Source organism: Dendrobium catenatum, unplaced genomic scaffold (assembly GCF_001605985.2).
Source record: "Dendrobium catenatum unplaced genomic scaffold, ASM160598v2 fragScaff_scaffold_454, whole genome shotgun sequence".
Lineage (NCBI taxonomy): Eukaryota > Viridiplantae > Streptophyta > Magnoliopsida > Asparagales > Orchidaceae > Dendrobium > Dendrobium catenatum.
In genome coordinates, this window is record NW_021318916.1 from 41010 (window position 1) to 54917 (window position 13908).

The window sequence follows — 13908 nt, forward strand, 5'->3', positions numbered from 1 at the left end:
AGCATTTGGGACAGTCTTGCAGTGGTGGACCATCGGTTTGCTAGTCTTATGCACTTCTTTATTTAATCTACTATTTGATGCATGTGAGGAACCCGCTCTGACAGTTGTCTGAGGATAGCGTCTTTTTTTATTTCTTTAAAATCTCCTAGTATTTCTTGTTGTGTTTGTCAAGTTTGGGTCGTTTGCTTTTATTTAATAAAGTTTGTTTTAAATTCTATCCATTGTGTCAGTTTTCTTCTTGTGTGTCTACATCATCAATCTATGTCAATACACTTGCAAACAAAAACATCGAGCCACTACGAGCAGAGGAGCTTGATATGCAATAAATTTGATAATTTGATGACCAAGATATATCTGATGAATTCGAAGTAATTATACTTTGCATGCAGTCAATATCATTCAAGAAAGAATGTTAACTTGCCTTCAAACAATAAAACCTTAGACGAGCATATACAAGAAGATTTGCAGTGAATATGAGCATCTGTAGACCACTTTAGGAAGCTCATCTTGCCAACTAACATGCATAGGGAAATTCATGATGAGTGCAGCTCACTCAGTAGTCTGTATCAATTTACAAATGAACATATTAATTTACCTGCAAATAATGAAGCTTCTTTCAAACATATATAATGTAACATACGTTGAATGCAAGAACTTGCTGACAATGATGAAAGATTTCTTGTATTCAAAACCGTATGCCTCTGGGTGATAACCAATAACATGCAATGAATGCTACGACTCTCTTGCAGTCAACAACTATTCAATGCAGACAAATACATTAATCCCTCGCAAGTAAACACGGTCAATATGCAGCGAAAGCAAACACCTACGAGCTGTTGTTGGAGATACGTTGATGCATTCATGTTTTTAGTCTATTTTGTTTTATTGTATTTTGAAAAAAATTAGTTGTTTTATGATCTTTTTAAAACTATCCAATGATAGTGGGCATCCAATGATCATGGTAGGAAAGTGCTTGGGCATGACAAGCCTTGGGTTTGCTTGCACTTGGGTCCATTTTGTTCTTGGGTTGCTTGCTGTTATCGGTTTGGAGCTGTTTGCTGCTCTCGGGTTGGGCCTTGGCTGCTTGGGTATGAGCTTAAAATGTGAGTTCTACTTGGTGTTAGCTCATTAATGTTTGAGCTGAAGTTTATCTCAATGATTAGGGGAATAAATGCACTTCCTATCTCATTAAATCAAAAAGGTATGCTATTATATATGCTCATTATTGTGGAGTGGACTTGTGTCTCTTCTCATCCCCTTGTCTTTTCAGTTTTTGCTGACTGTTGTTGTTCTCGTGGTCCTCCCTCTCGGTTTAACCCCCATGGCTGTTTTCCTGTGATGTGTTGCCCTATTTCCTGTGCTGGCTCTTTGGGTCCCTTGCTGGCTGGGCCTCCCGTGGCTGCTGGTTGGGTTTTCCGTGGCTTCTCTATCTCTTTTATGTGTAGAATTTCTGCTGGCTGTTATGTGTCTTTTGGCCTTTCATTTCACGAATTCTGATTGGATTTGGTTGGAGGTGTTATGGCTGTTTATCTTCTTTCTTTTGCCTATATAATAGAGATGTTTTGGGATGGAGATGGTTGTTGAAAATCTAAGTAAAAACTCTACAAAAATCTGAGGGTTTCTTCTTGGAAAAGCTTGAGAGCTTGTTCCACCCCCCTTCTCCTCTCTATTTCGTCTTGGCTTCTAACCTCTTCTTCTCTACGCAAGTTCTACTCCACCTGTATCGTTCTTCTTGAGCTTTTGGAAGTTGTTTGTTGGCTGAAATTTGGAGACATTTGCCGGAGGAGTTTGGTAGGATGTTGGACTCTTTTGTAGTGGTGGACCCTCGGTTTGCAAGCCTAAGCATAATTTTAAAATATTTTCCTACTATCGTTGCATGTGAGGAAACCGCTAGACGGTTATACTGAGGATAGCATTTTTATGTTCTTATTTTATTTCGCTTGATTCGACTTTTGCTTTTCCGAACGTTTGTTTGGTTTTTTGCAAGTTATAGTGAATCGAGTTTGGTTTATATTTTGTCCTGGTGTTCTCCAACTTGTCTTTTCTCTCTAGTTTGCACACATCAGGCTTGGTATCAGAACGAGTTGGAATATATTTGATTTGTGAGTCCTTTTTTTCTTTTGAGATCTAATATGATTAATAATCCGGGGGAATGTCAAAATGTGATGCAACAATTAACGGACTTGCATAATTAGATGAATGAAATGGCTAATACCCTTGCTAATCTTAATGTTAATCAACAACATGTTCAAACATCTGAAAGCGAAGAAGTCCCCATGAATCAAAATCGGCGACAACGGAATTGGGATTTTGGGATTAAAATTGATGTTCACAATTTTGAGGGTAAATTACAACCTGGTCTATTTCTCGAATGGCTTGAGAAAATGGATCAATTTTTTGATTGGAAAGAAATTCCTGAAAATAGAAAGGTAAAATTTTTAAGTTTAAAATTAAATGGTCATGCTCTTACGTGGTGGAAAAACTTACAAAACAATAGACTTAGGCGTGGGAAAGAAAAGATACAAAACTGGGAACAGTTGAAAGAAAAGATGAGGGGAAAATTCTTACTGCCTGATCACGCTCGAACACTATTTCAAGAATTTAATAATTTGAGACGAGGAACTCAATCTGTGGAAGAATACACTGAACTATTTTACAAACTTCAGTCAAGAAATGATTTAGATGAATCTGAAGAAAAAACTGTTTCAAGATATTTTAACGGTCTTAAGTGGACAATTCAGGATCAATTAAATTTGCATCATGTAATAAAAGTTGACGAGGCATATCGAATGGCATTAAAACTTGAAAAGCAACATCAAAGAGAAAAGGTTCATAACAAGATAATGGAAACTTATAAGCGGCGACCAACTTGCGGGGTTAAGATTCAATCTCAAACTTCTTTGGGAACATCGGGTACTAAAGCTAAATCTTTTGAAAATCAAAATGCGGATAAATGAAAGGGAATTATGAGATCTAAACCATCTGAACAACCTAGATTAATTGGACCATGCTACAAATGTGGGTTTTATGGTCATATTTCTGTGGGATATAGAAAAAACAATCAACCAAGAAATGATTTCATTGAAAACAATGAAGAGGTTGAGGAAGAAGAAGAAAATGAATATGAAACTGAAAATGACATTGAATTAGAGAAAGTAGATGTTGAGGGGGATGAAGGTGAAGATCTTTTGGTAATACAACAAGTCTTAACAACAAAAATTGACAACGGGGATAGGTGGCTTAAGAGAAACATTTTCAAAACTACTTATACGGTTAGGAAAAAATCTTTACTCTTATGATAGATAGTGGAAGTTCTAGAAATTTTGTGTCACAACTTATGGTTAATAAACTCAAGTTAAAGTCCAAACCACTTGCCAAAACTTATAAAATTTCTTGGTTTAAGAAAGGGGGTGAGGTTTCTATCACAAAGCAATGTGTTGTCAACTTAACAATTGGGGGTCTTTTAAAGATCAAGTTACTTGTGATGTTGTGCCTCTTGAAGTCTATCACATTCTGTTGGGTCAACATTGACAATTTGATAATAAAACTATTCACAACGGTGAAAAGAACACTTACTCTTTGATTCAAAATAAGGAATTCACTCTCTATCCTCAAAAACATGTGCCTGATTCACCTGCTAAAAATAACAAAGTTGCCAAAATAAACACTCTTGAACTGCTTTTGAATGCGAATAATTTGAAACACTCTGAAGTAGCTTACTTGGTTTTGAGAAAAGAAATTGATTTTGTTTTTCAATTTCCTAATGAATTTTGACCTTTAATCAATGAGTTTTATGATATATCACCTGAAGAACTGCCTGTAGGTTTGCCACTGATGAGAGACATTCAACGTCGTATTGATTTATTTCCTGGCGCAACTTTTTATAACCTTCTTTATTACAGGATGAGTCCAACTGAGTATGCTGAACTTTTTAAGCAAGTGACTGATTTGTTAGAAAAGGGTTTGATTAAAGAAAGTTAAGTCATTGTGTTGTGCCTGCTTTATTAACTCCAAAAAAAAAGGAACTTGGAGAATATGTGTGGATAGTAGGGCAATAAATAAAATCACTATTAAATATTGATTTCCTATTCCTAGGTTTGATGACATGCTATATATGCTAAGCGGTGCAAAATCTTTTCTAAAATTGATTTGAGAAGTGGGTATCACCAAATAAGAATAAGACCTAGGGATGAATGAAAAACTACTTTTAAAATTAAAGAATGTTTGTATGAATAGCTTGTGATGCCTTTTGGGTTTTCGAATGCTCCGAGCACTTTTATGAGAACTATGAATCATGTTTTGAGATCTTTTATTAGAAAGTTTGATTCTATTTTTGTGCTGGTAGATCGCTTTTGCAAAATGGCACATTTTATTCCTTGCAAGAAAACTTATTATGCCTCATATATTATTAATTTGTTCTTTAAAGAAATTGTTCGTCTTCATGGTATTCCTCACACTTTTACTTCTGATAGAGATACTAGATTTTTTAGTATTTTTGGAGTACACTTTAGGCAAAATTAGGAACTACTCTTCAATTTAGCAGTGCATATCATCCACAAACTGACGGGCAAACAGAAGTTGTCAATCGGAGTTTGAGAAATTTATTGAGATGCCTAGCTAGTGAGAAACCTTCTGATGGACCGGACCGCCCGGTCCATCCCGCATCCGCACCTGCCCACAAGGGGCCGGTTCTCGCCTACTACAGGCGGAGAAAACCCCCGCCTGGGCGTTCGGTCGAAGGAGAGGGAGGAGTCGGGTGGGCCCAAGGGGCCCACCAAATGTAAGAGGGAGTTTGTTTTGTTTGCCCTAGGGGTAATTAGGATATTTTGGGGGGATCATGTGAGGGTTAAAGGGGAGTTAAGGTTTGTTTTGGAGGGATCTTGTTTTGGTGGCTGTTTTAGGTTTTTCTAATCTAGGGTTTGGGAGAAAGCTTCTCTTCTCGAATTGAGAGCATTGTATCCGTGGAAACTTGTAAGTCTTTTGATATTTAAGTAATCGAAGTGTTTGTGAGTGTTTTAATCCAAGAAATCTTCTATTTTTCCACTGTTTTTGGGTTGTTTTCCTGGATTCCGAATTTTGCAACTCAAGTTCCATCACCTTTCCAATGGGATTTAATTTTGCCCCAAGCTGAATTTGCGTACAATAATTTTGTTAATCGCTCCACTAGTAAAACTCCATTTGGAATCATTTATGGTTAGTCTATATCTCACATTTTGGATAGAAATTGTTTGCCTTTGCCAAATAAAATTAATGCTAAAGCTTCTGAAACTTTTAACCATATCAAAACTGTCCAACAATAAGTTCTTAAAAAATTTCAAATGGCTAATGTTAAATACAAAACTGATGCTGACAAACATCGTAGAGAAGTTTATTTCAAAGAAGGAGATTTGGTTATGGCTTACTTTCGTCGCCAACGATTTCCTGTTGGTACTTTTGGGAAATTAAGCAGGAAGAAATTTTGGCCTTTTCGTGTTTTAAAAAAATTGGGCTCAAATGTTTATCTATTGGATCTTCCTTCTACTGTTGGCACTTCTCCTATGTTTAATGTTTATGGCCTTTCTTTATATGAAGGAAATTCTGAAGATCATGTGGAATTGAAACTTTAACACTCTCCACATCTGTTTTGAGTTACGATGAACAGGTTGAAGATGTTATTGTTGTCAAGGTTACTAAAACTCTGCATGGTGAACACATGAGGTTCTTGGCAAAATGGAAGAATCGTCCTTTGACAGACTGTACTTGGATGGATGCAAAAGAACTTAAAAAGCATCATATTGAACTTTATAAAAGAATTGTGGAAGCTTTCTCATCAGGAGATAAGATTTCCCACCATGGGAGAATTGATGCATTCATGTTTTTAGTCTATTTTGTTTTATTGTATTTTGAACAATATTAGTTTTGTTTTATATTTTTTTTAAGCTATCCAATGATGGTGGGCATCCAATGATCATGGGAGGAAAGTGCTTGGGCATGGCAAGCCTTGGGTTTGCTTGCACTTGGGTCCATTTTGTCCTTGGGTTGCTTGCTGTTATCGGTTTGGAGTTGTTTGCTGCTCTTGGGTTGGGCCTTGGCTTCTTGGGGATGAGCTTAAAATGTGAGTTCTACTTGGTGTTAGCTCATTAATGTTTGAGCTGAAGTTTAGCTCAATGATTGCGGGAATAAATGCACTTCCTAGCTCATTAAATCAAAAAGGTATGCTACTATATAAGCTCATTATTGTGGAGTGGACTTGTGTCTCTTCTCTTCCCCTTATCTTTTCGGTTTCTGCTGACTGTTGCTGTTCCCGTGGTCCTCCCTCTCGATTTTACCCCCCCTAGCTGTTTTCCCGTGATGTGTTGCCCTGTTTCCTGTGCTGGCTCTTCGGGCTTCCCGTGGCTGCTGGTTGAGTTTTTCGTGGCTTCCCTCCCTATTTTCTATGCAGAATTTCTGCTAGCTGTTATGTTGTCTTTTGGCCTTTCATTTTCCCAATTCATATTGGATTTCGTTGGAGGTGTTATGGTTGTTTATCTTCTTTCTTTTGCCTATATAATAGAGATGTTTTGGGATGGAGAAGGTTGTTGAAAATCTGAGTAAAAACTCTATAAAAACTTGAGGGTTTCTTCTTGGAAAAGCTTGAGAGCTCTTTCCACCCCCCTTCTTCTCCTCTCTATTTTGTCTTGGCTTCTAACCTCTTCTTCTCTACGCAAGTTCCACTCCACCTGTATCCTTCTTCTTGAGCTTTTGGAAGTTGTTTGTTGGCTGAAATTTGGAGACATTTGTCGAAGGAGTTTGGTAGGACGTTGGACTCTTTTGCAGTGGTGGACCCTCGGTTTGCAAGCCTAAGCACAATTTTAAAATATTGTTCTGCTCTGGTTGCATGTGAGGAAACCGCTAGATGGTTATACTGAGGATAGCGTTTTTATGTTTTTATTTTATTTCGCTTGATTCGACTTTTGTTTTTCCGAATGTTTGTTTGGTTCTTTGCAAGTTATAGTGAATCGAGTTTGGTTTATATTTTTTCCTGGTGTTCTCCAACTTATCTTTTCTTTCTAGTTTGCACGCATCACTCGACATCCATAAGCAAATACATTATAGTCGTAATAAAGGCAAACACCTACGAGCTATCGAGAAATGAAATGTTGAATTGTTACAACTCGATTTGATTTAATATTTCTTCAGACGAATCCGCATAATTAGTGTTAATTACCTCGCATAATAAATTAACACTGCATTATTAATTTGAGAAAAAGAAATGATTTTATTTTCATGTTTAAACTCTGTATAGGAAATGTAACAATTATCTCTAAGGATAAAATTTACATTCATATATCGTTTCAAATATGAAATTTACCAACCCAAGATTAGCTTGATCGACGTCTAGAGATTTTCCCCCTCTTTTAGCAAGTTAAGAAAATGTTTATTTTATATTGGGATCTTGGGTTCCTATAGAGGCAAGCCTCTATAGTCAATTACATCTTCGATGAGAAAATTTTTAATTAAAGTGGAAGATAAATATCTTAACTTATAATACAATTATGTATATGAGAAAGTTGCCTTAGATGTTTTGAAAATATCAATCATCCTTTCTAAAATATCATCAAAATGTTCATTTGCTAATTTTGTGTTGTTAGCAAATGAAAGAGGGATTTAGGATTCGTTCCTAAAGCCTTAATGATTCATGTAATGGAACATTTGGAGCTTGGGAAGACTCCAAAGTGTCACACATGAAAATAATGTTTGTTGGTTAAATGTTCCAACAAACAAAGTAGGAGGGCTTGAGAATTTGGTTTCAAGCTCAAGTGATCCATATGATGGACATTTGGAGCTTAGAGAAGCTCCAAAATATCTCATACGGAGGTACATAAATTTGTTGATTTTGTCTCAACGAACGAAAGACGTAGTTTAGGATTTGGCCCTAAACTCCAAGTGATTCATGTAATGATATGCTTGGAGACTTGAAATGTCCCAAATAATCATGCATGTAAGAGGTGATTACTTGTTTATTTTTTTGTCTCAACAAGAGAGGTGGATGGCTTGGAATTTGGCTCCAAGCTCCAACGATTCATGGTATTAGTTTACTATAGTCTAAGGAAAACCTAGGGGTGAAGGCTTTCGATTTGTATTTTTGAAAGCTTCACCATGTGCCTATGTTATGTGTTGATGCCCTTGACCCTTCAACTTACAAACTACACTAAACATGCCTAACAAACTCCAATATATGATGAGGTGTAATCTATAAGCTCCTTGAAGTCATAGAACACTCCATCTTTGCTTTGCAAGCATCCATGAGTTTGGTGGACACATTTATGATTTTGCAAATTGTGGGCGTACAAGGACCATAGCCATTGACATAATGCGAGTATTCAAATAGTCAATGTACTAATGCAAGCTCAATTTAATATTAAAAAATGAAAGCATGCAAGAAAGAAAAAAAATTCGCTTTGCCTCCCTAAATTTAGAGAAGTTCAACGATGTTTCCAATCAACCTATTAGTTGTAGGGTTTGTAACATGAATCAAAAGTGCTCATGGGAAATCCCACAACTTCATAAAAAATTGATTGAAATACATGCTTGAACATCTAACAAATTTAGAGGAGATAGTGGATGTCATGGCGGTGTAAACCTATCACATGCATGTGCTAAATTTATTGTAACATACAAGTTTAGGGATCTAATAACGCGTGCCACACTTAGAGGGGAGGCTCTACACTTCAAAAATTCATTCGACATCGAATGAGCCATTAAACCTAGGGTTTGATTGTAGGTAAGAGCACTAGACATAACATGAATGATATTACATGCATTTGAGAGGTGTTGGATACCAATCCAACACTCCACGCATTAGCATGCCTCTTTGGCTCTCACAATAGAGCAAACAAGTGAAAAGCACTAATTTTTCACTGTTTTGTGGAGAAGACAGCAAACAAAGGGATTTTGGGGATGCAAAAATTAAGTTTTCTAAGGGCCTAAGGCTTGGGGATGTCAACCACACATCGATGACTAGGGGGCCTTAGGACTTTTCCTAGCTTTTAGTGTTATACCTCCCGAATTGTCCTAGCGCTCCTATGCAAGCTCCAAGTGTTGTCCAAGCTCCCTTGAATGCTCCAAGCTGCTATCTAAGACATTCCCAAGGAAGAAGACTGCTGTTCGAGACTTTCAGGATGTTGCTGCCACTGTCTGGGATGCTCCGAAGGCTCCAAACCGCTGTTTGGAAGATTTCGAAGCCTTCCCTTGCTGTTTGGAAGCTTCCAACAGCTCCCTTGTTGCTTCGAGGTCGCCGGAGTTGAAAGAGGAAGGGGGAAAAGCCACTAACTTCGCTGATCTTTGAGAAAGGAAGTGAGTGGGGGTCTCAACCTAAGAAGAGATTAGAAGCCAAGACGAAATAGAGAGGAGGAAGAGAGGATTGAAACAAGCTCTTAAGTTTTTCCAAGAAAGGAGAAGAAACCCTAATATTTTTTTAGAGACTTTTCACAAGTTAATCAACAACCTCCTCATGACAAATACCTCTAATTTATAAGAGAGAAAGGGGACCCAAACAACCAAATTCCACCTCCAACCGAACCAATCAGGTAAGGGGAAGAGGAAGGCCAGCAGGCAAAACAGAACAGCACCCGAAAAAGGCAGCACAGGAACCAGGTAAGGCAGTCACGGGAAAGCTAGAAGAAACCGAAAAGACAGTACAGGGGATCGGAACCAGCACCCAGGAAGGGGAGGAGAACCAGCCACGAGAAACAACTCCAGGAAGATACCAAGGGGGCACAGATAAGGGGAAGAGGCAAGTTCCAAATCCACATAATGAGCTAAAAGGAAGAGTTCGATTTTGCCTCGACGGCGTTCGATCTAATTGATCGAGTGCGATCGAGCCCAGTCTGGCTCGAATCAACTCGATCGGGATCGGGTCGACATAAAGTAATGTCAACAAAATGAATAAAAATGAACATTATGTCCACTGATTTAGTACTAACCTTTTGAGCTTAACATTATAATCTTGTTCATGGAGATGTATTCAGACCTCGTAGTTTGTTCTTCTTTCTGCTCTTGTTGGTACTGGTTCTTAGCTGGCGCTGCTTATTCTCCTTGTCATTTTGCTGGCAATAGTTAGGATGTTGTATGTTGGGTATGTTAAATGCACCTCATTATTCCAAATTATGCATTTGAGAAGAAAGTCTTGAAATTAGCCGATGCAATATAAGATCATTGATTTAGTTATATATTGATAGGATCAACATAGATTATCATCTTTCTTATCATTTATAAATAGTGCATAAATTTTTCCATATATGGGTTTGTTTGCTCAAATATTTTACCATTTTAAAGAGTCGGTTAAAAGCCAGTTTAATGCTTTGCACGGCTCATGTTACTGCATTTGATTGTACTCTCATTATTCAAATATCTGAATTTATATCCTATTGATATGTTGTAATATATTGACTTGTATATTTCGTTAATGAATTTAATGATGAGCTTAAGGAGTAATCTAAGAGGCCTATCTTTATGGCTTTTACAACTTTGTATTCTCTCATGATATTCTTTGGAGTCTAACAGTTTTAAACGACCACAGGCGGGGAGCTATTCACACAACTTTTTATCTTGTGCTATGCTTTCACCTCATTCATTTCGGGCTACGTTAGTGGTGGTCTTTATTCCAGGAATGGTGGTATGGACTCCCAATTGAATTATTATAAATATTACTGATAGCATTATGGGAACTATTTATGTTTTATATTTTTGATCACATAAGATTCCATACTTCATATTTATATTTTCTTGTTATTTCTGGTCAGGTAAAAATTGGATTAAGTAGATGATTCTCACAACATCTCTTTTCCCATTTTTGTGCTTTGGAATTGTGGTGTAAAAATTTGGGAGAGGGCCCCAAATTTTTTATCGCTCCCAAATTTTTTATCACAAAATAAGACTTTTCTAAGTAATAGAAAAGACACAAAAGGACACAAAATAGACGAATAAACTAAAACAACAACTTCATTTCATAATATAAAAGACTTACAAACTTAGACACTTACAAATGACTCAAACATGACAAACACCTAAAGTTGCATTTCTTTGAGAAGAAGGATACAGGTGAGGAGGATACGTGCGACGAGAAGAAAGAGGTTAGAAGCCAAGACGAAGTGGAGACAAGCTCACAAGCTTTCTCAAAGAGGGAAGGAAAGAGGGAAGTTGGACAAAGCTCGCAAGCTTTTCCAAACAACAAACCCGCAGGTTTTATCTCCAAAAATCACATCATATATCATATTTAAAACAACCCAAAACATCTACTATTTATAGACAATAGAGGGGAATACAAACAGCCCCACAACATTAATTTAAACTTATTTAAATAGGGAATATGAAAAGCCAACAGCCCACTCATAATATCCCCAAAACTGCACAGGAACCCAAGCTCCACAAGCCACGGAAAAGCCCCCAACACCCACGGGAAGCAGCCCAGCCAGGAACCCGAAGAGGCAGCCGCAGAAACAAAAGAGGCCCGCACAGAACCGAGGCACCAAGGCACGGGAAAACCACCCAGCACAGAAACCCAAACAACCAACCGTGGAAACCCCGGAGCCAAGGCACAGAAATAGCCAACCGTGGACACCAAGGAGCCAAGGCATGGAAATCCAAGAGCCAGCCGCAGGAAACCAAGGAGCCAAGGCACGGGAACCCAAGAACCATCCACGGGAAACGAATAGACAAGGGAAGGAGAAGAGACAAAAATTAATGAGCTACTAATAAATTAATAAGTGAACTAAAAAGATAACTCATAATGAACTAACTCTTAGTTCAAAAATTAATGAGCTAGCAAGCTCAAGGGAAGTCATAACCAAAAATTTTTTTGGGTTTGATTTGACCCCCTTTGTCTACATCAAATTGGCTTTGCACTGAACACAATTGCCATATTTTATCGGTCACTAGCAGCTATTCCCTTTGGAACAGTGGTGGTTTTTGTAATTTGGGCTTTCATCTCATTTCCCTTCGCACTTCTAGGCACTGTGGTGGGTAGGAACTGGAGTGGCGCTTCTAGCAATCCATTCCGCGTGAAGACCATACCTCGCCCAATCCCTGAGAAAAAGTGGTATCTCACTCCTTCCATTGTTTCACTCATGGACGGTCTTCTTCCTTTTGGTAGTATCTTCTTTGAGATGTATTTTGTTTTCACATCTTTCTGGAATTACAAGGTAAGCATGTAATATATATATATATATATATATATATATATATATTTAAATTTTAAATTTTGGATTGTTATTATCTTTGTTTTTGAAAGCAAATTCGACTTCTTTAAAGCCCATCATGATTAAAAAATTGGTCATATAACCGAAGCTATTTTTTTTTCATTTTGAAAAAAAAAAAAAGCCAAAACATCTTGACCAAACATTGGTTAGGATTGGTCTTAAAATTATTAAATTTATTTTTCGATGAGTACTGGACTTTTCCTGATTAGAAATTTGGTCAGGATATTTGAACTAAATTTTTATTTTCCAACTTTTCTTCTTTCAGGCTGCTTATGAATGATTGTTGTTCACAAAAACAAACTTGAACCTTCTTTTTGGTCTCTTTTGGCAAATATCTCATTTTTCTCTCTTTCTTTGGCAGGTTTACTATGTCTACGGATTCATGTTACTTGTTTTCCTGATTCTGCTTATCGTTACACTCTGCGTTACCATTGTCGGCACATATTTCCTTCTAAATGCCGAGAACTACCATTGGCAATGGACATCATTCTTCTCTGCTGCTTCTACTGCTGCATATGTCTATCTTTACTCCATTTACTACTACTCTGTGAAGACCAAGATGACGGGTTTCTTCCAGACCAGCTTCTACTTTGGCTACACCCTCATGTTTTGCCTGGGCATTGGAATTCTGTGTGGTAGGTCTTCCTTCTTCCCCAAAGACCTTATTCTTATATAATTTATACAATAAAAAGCAACATCAACTCTTTGGTTTCATTTGAGATAACTTTTTTACTGCTTCTTAAAATAATTTTTTAGTATAAAAATTAAAATTTTTATATTAAAAAATTGCTTTAAGAAGCAGTAAGAAAGTTGCCCCAAATAAAATCTTTATCACACTACGTGAGGTCAGATACATGATGAGTCTCAAAATCATTGAATTATTTTGTGATAAATAATTTATTTTGAATTTATTTTGTGATTCATCTTGACCACCTTCGAATTACTATATATTAGAACAAAAAATTCTATGATTTTTGCGTACATTTATATTAAAACTGAGCTGGTGAAATACAGGTGGGCTCATCTTTGTTCTTGAGAAGAATTTATAGAAACATCAAATGCGACTAGCTTTAGATGAAGTTGGGCATTGCCATGGCTTTTATTTCCTGTGGAGCAAAAGATGAAGATGCATTGCTCTCTAAAGTTCAATTTTTGGAGATCACTTCCCCTTCATTACCACCGTTTTTCATTTACTTGAGGACTGAGATCTCGTATTAGGTGACTTTTTGAATTTTTAGCTAATATTTGTTGTAATCTATTCCTTTTTTAACAATTTAGAAGAGTTGTTGCGGTTATTATTAATAACACAGACTAACCTGTCTGTTTTGATGTAATCTGTGGACTCAAAGATGATTTTCTCTCTTCAAATTGGTAAACGTGTACTAAGTGCCGCAAGTTATTATAGTTTATTATTAGATACATTTTAAAAGAAATCATAAGCAGTTTGGTTAGTGCTGCAAACGAACCGAGCCGAGCCGAGTATATAAGTGTTCATGTTTGAGTTTGTTTATTATTAGCTTGTTCAAGTTCGGTTCGTGTTTGATTCGAACTTTATTGTTTGTGTTCATGTTTGATTCGTTTAATTTAAAGGTGTTTATGTTTAGTTCATGTTCGATTCGTTTAGTGATTATCGAGCTTTAATCAAATAAGCCTTACTAATTTATGCCCGTGAACATATTTAGCAGTCTAT

At 36.9% G+C, this 13908-nt stretch overlaps 1 protein-coding gene across 1 annotated transcript; it reads left to right on the forward strand.

Moving 5' to 3' along the window:
• Window positions 1-7683: 7683 nt before the first annotated feature.
• LOC110112042 (transmembrane 9 superfamily member 1-like) lies at window positions 7684-13651 on the forward strand. Its single transcript, XM_028694312.1, has 3 exons — window positions 7684-10636; window positions 12580-12853; window positions 13233-13651. The coding sequence occupies exons 1-3, from the start codon at window positions 10577-10579 to the stop codon at window positions 13265-13267; spliced, it is 369 nt and encodes a 122-aa protein (XP_028550145.1). The 5' UTR covers window positions 7684-10576; the 3' UTR covers window positions 13268-13651.
• The last annotated feature ends 257 nt before the right edge of the window (window positions 13652-13908 follow it).